This window comes from Eptatretus burgeri, chromosome 1, assembly GCF_056783735.1.
Source record: "Eptatretus burgeri isolate ZD-2024b chromosome 1, Ebu_testis_v1, whole genome shotgun sequence".
Classification (NCBI taxonomy): domain Eukaryota; kingdom Metazoa; phylum Chordata; class Myxini; order Myxiniformes; family Myxinidae; genus Eptatretus; species Eptatretus burgeri.
The window spans coordinates 36,578,843-36,591,909 of NC_140961.1; the positions used below are offsets into that span (position 1 = coordinate 36,578,843).

The following is a 13,067-nucleotide window of genomic DNA, read 5'->3' on the forward strand; positions in this document are numbered from 1 at the left end:
CCATCGTTGCCAAGCAGAGATGGTCTGTGATTGAGGCAATTCCGGTCCATTGATTGCTGTGTCAGCATTGATCGTTTGTTCCAATGTAAGATCTATGGGACTTCCCGAAAAATGGTTTCGTCATTCTTTTTATAGAGAACCATCCCTTTTGGAATTCAACAAAAACTTCTGGATGTGTTTCGTGTATTTTAAGGAGGTTGTCATGGTACTTGACAGTCCAACGCGCATAGTTGGGGTGGTTCAATGCAAAGAAGTAGTTGGAAATCTTTGGTAGTAGTGTAGTAGATCGTAGAAAAATCGTGCAAATTATGATACAAGCATCAAATTTGGCATTTCTGTTCTGCAGTGCTTTCTGATCAAATCTGCCCGATTGGCCATTTGAAAATCCAAATTTTGAAAAATTTGAAAAAAAACAAAAAAACACTAAAAAAATTTGAAGTCACAGCTGGCTGAAATTCTTGAAGCGCAAGCGAACATCCCAGACAGAGAACCAAGGGGAGATGCAGTCATCATTGATGGCTCAGCACTTATCAATGCCCTACCTCCACGCACTTCAAAGATATTTGATGTCTATGCTAAGGAAGACATAATCCCAAAGGTGGAATCCTATGGTGCCAGGTACGAGAGGGTGGACGTAGTGTTTGATGTGTACAAGAAGTCAAGTCTGAAGTCCGAGTCAAGGTCGAAAAGGGAGCAACGAATCGGAAGAAGTGCAACAGGAATCACTGCTCATCTTCACTCTTTCATTCCTCTTTTTTCCCGCCTTTGGAATAAACTTCCTCACTCTATTCTTTCCCATTCTTCCCTCCAGGCTTTCAAAACAGCTGTTCACCACCACCTCTTATCTTCCCCCATCCAAATCCTCGATCTTTTCTACCCCCGATAATCCACCCAAGCCCACTTCCTTCAATTCCCCTGCTTTCCTTCCTGAAAGTCCCTGTAATGTCCATCTTCTCTTCGCCATGTTCCCCATCCCATCCCCATCCCTCTCCCTTCCACAGTTCACCTAATGTGTCTGTTCCCCACTGTTTTGTCCCTTCCACTCCCGCCCCTCTTGTCTCATGCCTCCTTGCTGTGAGTTGTGTGTTAGCTCTCGTACGAGCCTCGACCAAGGTATACAAAAAAAAAAAAAGGAACCAGTAAGACCCCAAGTAACTGGAGAAGCTTTCTTCGAGATGACAGCAACAAGACTGAGCTGTTTCACTTCCTTGCGGAAAAGATGTGTGAAGCACAGTCATTGTCACAAAAGGAGAAGATTCCATTAGCAACACAAGGAAGTCACTGGATGCTGTGTCTCCATGTTGTCATGAAGAAGCTGACACTCGAATATTTGTACACACCAGGGATGCAACGACGGATGGTAGCAAGTCCATTATCATTAAGGCCAATGACACGGACGTACTAGTCATAGCAATATCTGTACTGCCATCCTTACAGGAACTAGGTCTTGAGAACATGTGGATTGCCTTTGGCCAAGGAGCCAAGGTGCGATGGATTCCAGTCCATGAGGTAGTTTCTGCAATAGGGCCTGAGAACGCTAGAGGGATCCCATACTTCCATGCGTTCACTGGATGTGATGTCGTGTCTGCCTTCCGCGGTAAAGGGAAGAAAACTGCATGGCAGACTTGGAACGTCTTTGATGATGTTTCTGAAACATTCACCAATCTCAGCCAGCATCCACAATTGATTCGTGATCTTGACTTTTTTTTTCCTTTTTTTTTTTTCTTCAAATTTTTCAAAATTTGTATTTTCAAATGGCCAATCAGGCAGATTTGATTAGAATCCCCTGGAGAACAAATGTGCCAAATTTGATGCTTGTATCATCATTTGCACGATTCCTCTCAAAAATTGCTGTTATCTGCCCCATTATGAGCAGGTGATGTATGCGTCTAAATCGGCGACTCTGATAATTCGACTGTACTCCTGGTAGAGATTAATCATCTTGATGTACTTTAGCCAGAACTGAGCGGTTTTCCCATTCTTCCCATTATGTGTATCGATCGAGTAGACATTGTATTGCTGTAAAACGTCATCCATTTCCTTCGTGTAGCTATGAGAATCTATGTTCTTGTGCTGCTTTATGGTCTCCAACTCGTGCCAAATTATGTTACATATATCAGATGCATTTTCTTGTGTGTGCAGGATCTCCATAGAAAGGGCAAGTAACTCGTGCATTTTCTTGCAGCGTTTGTAGTTTTTTCCCTTGATGAATCCGTTTACTGTCCCTTTGGACAGTACTTCACACTCATTGAGAATGTGAGGCCCACCTGATTCTGAAATAAGTTTTCCAAAAGCACTGAAAAGTGCCAACTCAATATGGAATGAACCTAGCGCAACAAACACATCATCAGAAGCCGGTTGTTCTTCAGCTTGAATCTGCATTGCAAGCTTTGCGATGGCAAGATCTTAAGTTACTGCAATTGACTGCTTTCCAGATTCGGATGCAATACACAGAGATCTTCTCATTGTCTCAACAACAACAGCATTAGATGTTGGTGACTGGTTGATTTGTGGTAGGTACCAAATCTTTTGGAGTCGTTTATCCCTGGGTATAACCATCACGTTCCAACCTACCCACTTTGGAGTGTCTTTATTTTGACAAAGTTTAGTCCATGTAACTTATGGGGTAAATGAAAACCTTAAAAGGGCTACTTTGTGTGGGTCTGACCACACCTTCCCCTCCTCTGAAATCTGTTCAGTTTTATTATTTTTGTGATCTAACATCATACTTCTTTGTTTTGATAAAAAATGGTCCATGGACCTCGTGGGGTAAATTACCACCCCAAAGGGGGTTTCAAAGGCAGCACCAATTTGGGGGGATCTGACCACACCTTTCTCCTTGAAAATTTAGTCAGTTTTATTATTTTTGTGATCTACCATCTTACGTCTTTACTTTGACAAAGCTTAGTCCATGTAACTTATGAGGTAAATCAAAACCCGAAAAGGGGTACTTTAGGGCGGGGGGGGTCTGACCAAACCTTCCCCCCCTGAAATTTGGTCACTTTTATTATTTTTGTAATCTACCATCATAATACTTTTTTTTTTTTTTACAAAGTTTGATCCTTGTATTTGATGGGGTGAATATAACCCCCAAAGGGGTTTTTTCAAGGGGATCTTGGGTCCAGACCCACCGACTGGGACGCAGCTGACAAAGTTTTTGTGAATGACTAAGGTGGCTTGAGTAACTTTGAGGGGTCAAACCTTCTTGGGAAAATGGGGTGAAATTTAATAAATATTTTATTTAATATTTTCCTTAAATCCAACATGGCTGCCAAACGATGTGACCTATCAATTAGAAATTAACAAACTTGTATTCCCTACTTGTATTCACTTAAATTATCAAATCCAGATCTTCACCAAAATTGAATCAATTCTTCCTTGTCACACACCCAACGTGTCCAAAAATTTTGGTCGGATCTGTCCATTACTTTTTGAGATATCCTGCACACATATAAACAGACAGAAAGGAGTGAAAACATAACTTCCTTCACCTTCGGTGGCAGAGGTAAATATCAACTCGCATTCATCTATACCAGTGCCTTCAGAAACTATTCATACCCCTCGACTTTTGTCACATTTTCTTGTGTTACGACCTGAATTAAAATGACCCCATCATGACAAAGTGAAAACGTGTCTTTAGAAACTTTTACAAATTCACTTTGAAATGAACTACAGAAATATCTAATTACATCCACCATTGAAGGTGAAGGAGGTTATGTTTTCACCCCTTTCTGTCTGTCTGTCTGTCTGTCTGTTTGTATCTTTGTGTACAGGATATCTCAAGTTGTGGACGGATCCGGACGACATTTTTTGGGCAGGTTGGGTGTGTGACAAGGATGAACTGATTAGATTTTGGTGAAGATCCGGATCCAGATCCGGCTCCTAGAATTTTTTTAGTGATTCTTCACCATTGAGAGATTAGGGCCAAAACTATAAAGAGCACGATGTCTCAAAAAGTTGTGGATGGATTTGGATGAAACTTGGTGGACATGTTGTGTGTCACAAGGAAGAATTGGTTTGATTTGGGTGAAGATCCAAATCTCGATCCAGATCTGATCATTTTTTAAGTCATTCTTTACCATTGAGAGATCGGGCTAAACTAATGTATAGCACGATATCTCAAAAAGTTGTCGACCGATTCAGATGAAACTTGGTGGACATGTTGTGTATGTGGCAAGGAAGAATTGGTTTGATTTGTGTGAAGATCCGAATCTGGATCCGGATATGAGATTTATTCAATTTTTAATGTGTTGGGGCCAAAAATGACTATTGTACTGTATAACATGATATTTCAAAAATGTATTGGGCCCGATATGTTCTCGTGGATCAGGCATTGTGTGGAGGAGGTGTGCTATCGAGTGCCCTTCTAGTTTGTTCCTGTTTTCTGTTGCCTGTGGAACCATCTTACCCAGTCTGTTCAGTCCTATTTTTCCCTCTTGGGCTTCAAAACAGCTGTTCACCACTATTTCAGGTCATGCCCCATCCATGCCCATCTCTTCTACCCAAAATCACCCCATTCCCAAGTACTCTTTTTTTTTTTTTTTTTTTTTTTTTTTTTTTTTTCCAGGTTATGGTGAACCTCTCCCCTCTCCCTCACCCATTTTCTCTGTAAAGGCGCTGTCAAACCTTGATGATTTAGCCAGCAATGGCAATGTATAAAAATGTATGTAAAACGTTGGCATACGCTGAAATTTTGATCTTTTTTTTTTAAAGTTTTGGCCGTATTCAAAACGTGTTGGTCGTATGCATAACATATTAGTAACGGGCACAGAACGTTTCATTGTCTTATCGATAACTTGACCAAAGAATGCTTAGCCTGTTGGCGTTCACAACCTATGCCCAACGATAGTTTAACTTAGGCATAGCGTGCTGCACGTATCGCCGATGAACTCGTGGCGTAGCCTGTTAAAATCCTGCCGCACGCCGATTTAAATCATAACCGCCTGAAAATTGAAAGTGTCAACCACGCAGTCACACCTTGACGATTTAGCCAGCGTATGCCGACCTATGAAAAATTTGCCGAACCAAGCTGGCACACGTCGAATATAGTATGGGTAAGTTGTGTATATGTTAAGGGCACGCTGAAAAACGATGAAGTACGCTGTCATATTTCGTGGTACGTCGTGAAATTTCAAGCATGCTGAAAATGTTACGACGTACTCGCCGTATGGCTCACAAGTTCCGCTACGCTGGGAATAAGTTGTAGGCACGATATGCGATCGTTGACACACGTCGACATAAGTTCCTTGTAAGTTACTCATAAGTTGAAACACGTCGAGGTAATGTTTAGCGTACCCGAAACTTATTTTCTCCGTCAAGGCACATTTTCTTTTTTTCTCCTTGGCTCCGTGAAGGCACGTGACGAAATATCTGAAGTTGTTGTTGTTGTTGTTTTTATTATTATTATTATTATTGTTTTTTTGTCTATCACGAATTTTAAAATATATTCGGACATTTGCTTTTAAGTTTCGACGTCGACGTGACAATATCCTCAAACAGAAAATATTCACAGAGGAGGAACTAAGAATAAGACATGAGCAAACTGAAGAGGCAATCGGACGTGACGTAACGGCACGTGACGAAATATCAGAAGTTATTGTTGTTGTTGTTTTTTTTACGCTGCCAATACGCCATTATACGGTAGCTGTAAATTAGAAACACGTTCAGTAAGTTCTGTGGTCGTCCGGAAGACGTCAATCAAATTTGTCTACATACGTCAATATGCGTTGGAAGTACGTTACACATAGGTTCAAAACACGTTACTCATAGGTTAGAAATGAGTTTTGGGTACGCTAAGCATTACCTCGACGTGTTTCGACTGATGAGTAACTTACAAGTAACGTGTGTCTGTGTCAACGATCGCATAACGTGCCTCGACGTGTGTCAACGATCGTGTAACGTGCCTACAACTTATGTCCAGCATAGCGGAACGTGTGAGTCATACGCTGGCATACGTCGTAAAATTTCAAGCAATGCTAAAATTTGAGGACAACCTCAAAGTACAACGATGAAAGCCAGCGTACTACGACGTATGGCAGTGTTTTTTCAGCGTGCTCTTAACGTATACAAAACTTACCCATAACGTATTCGACGTGTGCCGGCGTTTTCGACAAATTTTTCATAAGTCTGCATATGCTGGCTAAATTGTCAAGGTGTGACAGCGCCTTTAGTTGTCGGTTGCTTTGTTCCGTTTCTGTTTAATCCCCACTTTCCCCTTCCTCTTCTTTTTATTTGGCTTGAGTGCAGCTTGTTCACCCCCATGTGTCCTTCCCCACCTCTCGATCTCTTTCTTCTACTCTGCTGTTTGTGTTTCCCCCTTTCCATTTTGTTCCTTTCCATTCTACTCTTGCTCTTCCACAAGCCTCGACCATGGATACAACAATAGAAGAGATCTGCATTAGAATGGACACACAATTGTTCCATTCAATCACTATTTAACACAAAATGCCTGCCGTGAAATTCGCATCTTTTGCCATTTTGTTTTGAGTGGGGTGGCCATGTATTATGCTCATTGTGCACCATGTGTGGTGTTTCATTCAGGCAGGTTCTTTTTGCGTTGCTTTTGGGCCAACTACTTTCACTGCTGCTTTGTGGGACGGGCCTGACGAGTCAGCTTCTCGCCGATGAATTCAAAGTGAACACTCCACTTTTTCAAAGTCTTCTAAACTATATACTGCTGTTTATCGTGTACTCGCTGGTACTCATCCTGCACATAGGTAAGCAGATTCCTTGCATGAGTAACAAAGGCATCTTTATTATGTGCATAATAATGGTGGAATTTTGACACTCCTCGACCCCCTCCCGATTGTTCCTTACATGCCCTTTCTTTGATATCGTACAATAAACTACAACAGAACTTGGTAGAGCACATACCTCTGCCAGGCTGAATCGTTTACGTTTTGTAACCCACTGATAGGCTGTTTCTGCATCTGGACCTTAACCAAAATCAAATTGGCATCTTCTTGTCACCTTCCCAACTCATCCACCTAGTTTCTTCTGAATCCGTCCAGAACTGTTTGAGATATCACACCATATATCGTTTTGGCCTCATCCCTCAATAGTGAAGAATCACTGAGGAAATTAAAAAAATTCTCCGATCCAGATCCAGATCTCCACCAAAATCGAATTGATTGGTTTTTGTCCCACACCCAACCTGTCCACCAAGTTTCGTCCAAATCCGTCCATAACTTTTTGAGATATCCGACACACAGACACACAGACAGACAGACAGACAGACAGACAGATGGGTGAAAACATGAACCTTCAGTGGTTTTCAGTGGTGCCACCTTCAGTGGCGGAGGCAAATATATGGAACTATAAGGTATTTGGACCTGCATTTGGACCCATCATGCTGTGCTCCATCAACATCACATTAATTTAATCTTCCAGTTTATCTACTCCATTGCACTGGGAGGGGTAGGGGAGAAGGAGGAAGAAGGGAGGAGGGAGAAAACCGTGAGGCATGTTTTGGGACATGACCAGAATGTTTTGTTAATACATTTTTTTTTTTATGTACTGGAAGGAGTGTTGACAGGTGAGGAATAAACATACACCGACAGGACGTTCACCTTTTGATGAGACCCTTTCACAGACATCACAGTTGCTACACTTGTGTACAATCATCCACCCATGTCTCGGCTACCATCCAGTTCTGCCAAGTCCCATGTACTACTCAATCCCCAATGCTTCTCGGTACCCATCAAATTCCAATTTAAACTCATCTACTGTTTCTGCTGCTACTTCCTTTCCAGGGAGACCATTCCATACATTAACTACTCTCTCAGTGAAAGACACCTGCTTTACTATCTTTACTCTCCTCTTCACTCTCAGATGGTGGCCCCTGGTCCTGTCACTACCCATTCTGCTAAAAGTAAATAATAAATATTTCTGCCCTTGGTTATCTTAACCATCTCATCATATCCCTCGTAATCACCTTCTTTGAAAGTATGAGGTCCTGTCTCCTTCAACCACTCCTGATATCTCCGTCAAGCAAGGCCCCGGAATCGATCTCGTCATTCTACGCTGACCCATCTCCATGGCAGCTATGTCCTTCCTGAGTCGTGGTGACCAAAACTGAACACAATAATCCAGATGAGACCTCAGTAAATTCCTACACAGTGTTAATACAACCTCTTTTGATTTATCATTTATCCCCTAAGTAATACAACCTAAAACCCTGTTAGCTTTATCGATAGCTACCTGGCACTGGTATCTGCTTACCCACTATCCCAATATTACGACCCCCCCAGATCCTTATCCTGCATCACAAGCTCCAAGACTGCTAACTGCATTATGTAATCTATATTTTCAGAATTCTTACCCAACCCCAGCAGCTTGCATTCCCAATAATACATCTCCTTTCTTCTTTCCTCGTATGAAAGAAGAGATTACAGGGTGTTCCAAAAAGACGTGGACAACTTTGGTTGTTCATATATTTAGTCCCACAAATGATACAATGATACCCTTTGTTTTATATGATACACAAACTCATAAAGTTTTGTTTATTTTCAGGTCTGGTGGTTTAATGTAAAAGAAAATGGCGACTCCACAGGAAAAAGCTCATTGCGTCGAATGATTCATCGAGACAAGATCCGACACGCAAGTTCTGCGTAATTTCCGTACAAGGTATGGAAGGAATCCGCCATCATGGACTGGTTATCAGTGAGTGGAGCAACAAGTTTAAGGAGACTGGACGTTGTCAGAAATGGATAGGTACCGGTTGACCAAGCACGAGTGCAGCAGACGTTGAACGAGTGCGTGAATCGTTTCAACAAAGTCCCAGAAAATCAATCCGACACGCATCCAGAGAACTGGGATGACCAACCACCACTGTACACAGGATTTTACACAAAACACTGAAGTTTTATGACTATAAGGTGCAGATTCTGCACGAATTCAAACCAAATGACAAACGCAAACGCAAGCCATTTCCCTTGGAAATGCTCAGTCACATAGAAGATCACAAAGATTACCTGTAAAAGGTCATGTTCACAGAGGAAGCTTACTTTCATGTATCGGGGAAGGTCAACTGGCACAATGTGAGTATCTGGGGCTTTGAAAACCCCCACATGGTCATTGAACACAGACGTTATAGTCCAAAGGTTTGGCTTCTCCGGTGTGGCCTTCTCCATGACTGCTTGGTGGGTCCGTTTTTCTTTGCGGAGGATACAGTGACCTCAAAAATTTACATGAACATGTTGGAAGGATTCACCTTCCCACAGATTGAAGACCTGCAAACCGATATTTTTCAACATGACTGCGCTCCCCCTCAATGGGCCTTCCTCTTTCGAGCCATCCTGAATTTAAAATTTCCAGGTTGCTGGATTGGCTGAGACGGACCAACCACTTGGCCCCCACAATCACCAGACATGACCCCCCCCCCCTTGAGTTTTTTTTTCTGTGGGGGTTTGTCAAAGATGCTTATAATATCAAGGTGGCAAACCTGCAGGATCTTCGTTCTTCGATCACATCTGCATGCACCCTGGTGGATGCAAACATGTTGAGCTGAACATGGCAAGAACTTGTGTACCGCCTTCATGTCTTGTGTGTGACAAACTGAGCTCATGTTGAAATGTATTGATGGTGTGCACAAAATTTTATGAGTTTCTGTATCATTAAACCAAAGGGTATCATTGTATAACTTGTGGTTCTAAGTGTATGAACAACCAAAGTTGTCTGAGTCTTTGGAACACCCTGTATTGTTTTTCCTTTGTTTTCTTCTTCCTTTTTCTTTTTTCTTTCCAACAAATTACATTCGCACACCATTCCTTTATTTCTTGCATCCCTCTTGGTTGCATCCCTCTTGGTTGCATCCCTCTTGGTTGCATCCCTCTTGGTTACATCCGTCATGGTCCAATGCACTCTGACTCCTTTGTATTTTTTTGATTCAGGCCCTATTCTAACTTTAAGTAGTCAAAGGCGGAAACACGAAACGTCACTCGTTTTTCCTTTCAATTCCCTTGTATTTGAGACAACAGAGATGCCATTTGTCACAAATATGCTCTCAAAATTCGTTGCAAAATGTTTTCTGGCTTGCCATGCCTCTTGCCATATCAACAACTGCAGACAAGATTTGGCACAAAATATACTTTGCCACAGCCCCTTCAGAATAAAGCAGGTAGACATTGCCCTGGCATCTTCAAATGCTTGATTTGGTAAAGGTTTACTTGTTCACACATCGGTGGTGATGCACCTTGGTGGTGCCGTAGAAGTCTCTGCTTTTCTCCCTCATCCTTCCACACTACTACTACTCTCCGATCATACTGCCTCCTTCAATATTTTTTCTGTTCATGGTCAACAAGACACCTTGGGACGGGGACACACACACACACACACACACACACACACACACACACACACACACACACACACACACACACACACACACACACACACACACACACACACACACACACACACACACACACACACACACACACACACACACACACACACACACACCCCATTGTTTAGGTAATAAATAGATGGTCCTTAAGGCTTAAATATTCTCTTTGTAGCGAACCATGACCTCCACAAATTAGTTGTTGAAATGATGACTGACAAGACGTTTTCCTCTTAGATATCCTGTTCTCTGCCTGCAGATGATAATGGGAACATGACTTAAAAACCACCCCAATCACAAACACCACTATTTGATGGGAGTGAATGGGGACATAGAATTTGATGTCTCTGATATTGATAAACTTGACTACAGTGACAGGGTTGTGATGGTGGTGGTGGTGCAGGACAGGACAGGCCAATCGTCCCGACATTCCACTTAGCCTGGAAATATGCCTTGCTGGGCATTGTCGATGTTGAGGCAAACTACCTCATCATCACGGCGTACCAGTACACTACTCTGACCAGCATCCAAGTACGTTGCTTGCTTTTACTGCAATTATTCATTCACATGTTTGTCATAATACTTATGAGTAATTTCTAAATCCTGAGTTTGAAACCAACTTGCTGCCATAATTTGTTGTAAACTAGCAGAATCCCCACCCTATGAGCGATCTTGTTGCAAGCATGCAAAACATTCTTCTGACGCATACCTTGATTTTGGCAGTGTATAGGCCAAACCCCCCCCCCCCCCACCACCAGTTTACGTGCATGAAGCAAAAAGATACCTACTGCTTATAATTCAAAATACCTCACTACACTGCAAAATGTGGGGGCAGGAATATATTATTACCTGGTGTTGGCTTAATGGCTTGAGTGGTGGGCTTGGGATCCTTGGGTCCTGAGTTCAAATCCCGCTCAGCTGTTGAATTCATACCGGGTGGGGTTGACTCAGCCTGTCATCCTTCTGAGATCAGTAAAATGAGTGCCAGCTTGCTGGTATCCTGTGTCAGAGTGGAAACCCGTCCATGATTGTGCCCAATCGCCAAGGAGACTGCTTAAGCAGCACTAACGCTCTGCACAGAGTATGGTCCCGATGGATGGAATATACTGCACTGTTAATGGTGGAGACTTGTAATACCCTGCACCACCTGGAGGCAGCGCTACACGATACACATTCACATAGAGAATATGTGTCCCCCATCCCCCCTTTCCCCAAGACCACCGTCAAAGATTAAAACACCGCTATACATTAATTTGGGGTCATGTTGATCCTACATAGCAAGTCTGTATGTAATCGGCCCAGGACTGACTGTAGGAGTAGCGTGACAATGAAACACAAACAAACACTGGTCCATGAATTATGGTGAGGCTTCTCCCACTGTTAGCAATTGTACCTTGATATCATTCAGGAGATGGCAACAAAGGAGAAGAATATGAGGACTTGGGATATCCTTACTATAATTCACGGACCACTGTTTGTGTGTTTGTTTGTTGCGCTACTCCTCCTTCAGTTCTGGCCCAATTACATCCAGACTTGCAACAGAGGATTAGCATAACCCCAATTAATGTATAGGGGTGTTTTTATCTTTGCCAGTCGTCTTTGGAGTGGGGTGATGGGGAAGACGCTTATTCTCTATGTGAATGTGTATCGTGTAGTGCCGCCTCCAGGTGGTGGAGGGTATTACAAGCTCCACCATATTTACAGTGCAGTATTCCTGTCCCCACGTTTTCCAGTACTGTGAGGTGTTTTGAATAATAAACAGTAGGTATGCTTTTGCTTCATGCACATAACTGGGTTATTTATTTTTCCTAGACAAAGCTGTAACTTGCCTATACACCACCCAAATAAAGGTATGCCTCAGAAGAACGTGTTACATGCTTGGAACAATATCGCTCGTCGGGCGGGTACTCTGCCCGTATTTATGGCGTACACTTAATGGTAGAGCTATTTTCAAATTCGATTTTCTAAAGAGAGCTCCACACGCATTTTGTTTTATCACTTCAAACCTTTTCCTTTTTAGCTCACCTGGACTTTAGTCTGGTGAGGTTATGTGATCAAGCTGTGTCTGCAGGTGAGTGAATGAGTCAGTCAGTAAACACCAGTCATGATCGCTTGAACCAAACACGATTTTGAGGAATCTTAGCCACAAGCTTCATATGTGATGCCGAACGAAGGTCTATTGACCGCATCAAAATCTGTACTCGTTAAAGTGGTCTTCTGGGGGGGGTGGGGGGGGGGCGGTTTGACCTCCTCCCTCCAAAAAAATAGGCATTTGCTGTCTTCTCCAAAACTACACACAATTTCGATGAAACTTGACCACAACCTTTATTACTCGTGATGTACTAAAATTTGTTCACGACATTAAAATAATAATTAGGGTTTAAGGGGGTCTGTGGGGTGTTTGAGTGACTGTTGCCCCTGATCCAGGTGAGCTCCAGCATGCATGGTCCTATTTTTATGGGTTTCTGCTTTACCAGAACTCGAAGCTCCTCCTTATAGTAGCGGCTTGGGGGTCATGTTATTGTCAATATGATTATTAATACCATAGCAGAGTACTGGCTTTATGGGCGATCCTGTTCCAAGTGTGCAACGTGTTGTTCTGACTCATCCCTATTATTTGGGCGATGTGTAGACAACAGACCGTGCTTCGATCAATCCCAAAAATAAAATAAAAAAAACCCTTGATTGCAAATATGAAGCAAAAACATGCGTACTGTTTATGTGC

The 13,067-nt window shown here is 42.5% G+C and overlaps 1 protein-coding gene across 1 annotated transcript in view; it reads left to right on the forward strand.

The window, feature by feature from the left end:
* Positions 1-13,067, forward strand: part of LOC147034246 (queuine/queuosine transporter SLC35F2-like) — a 34,239-nt gene that overhangs the window by 7,483 nt on the left and 13,689 nt on the right. The window contains exons 3-4 of the mRNA XM_085879295.1: positions 6,541-6,716; positions 10,746-10,873. Of these exons, the coding sequence (XP_085735421.1) occupies positions 6,541-6,716; positions 10,746-10,873 (304 nt within the window). The remainder of the gene's footprint in view (positions 1-6,540; positions 6,717-10,745; positions 10,874-13,067) is intronic.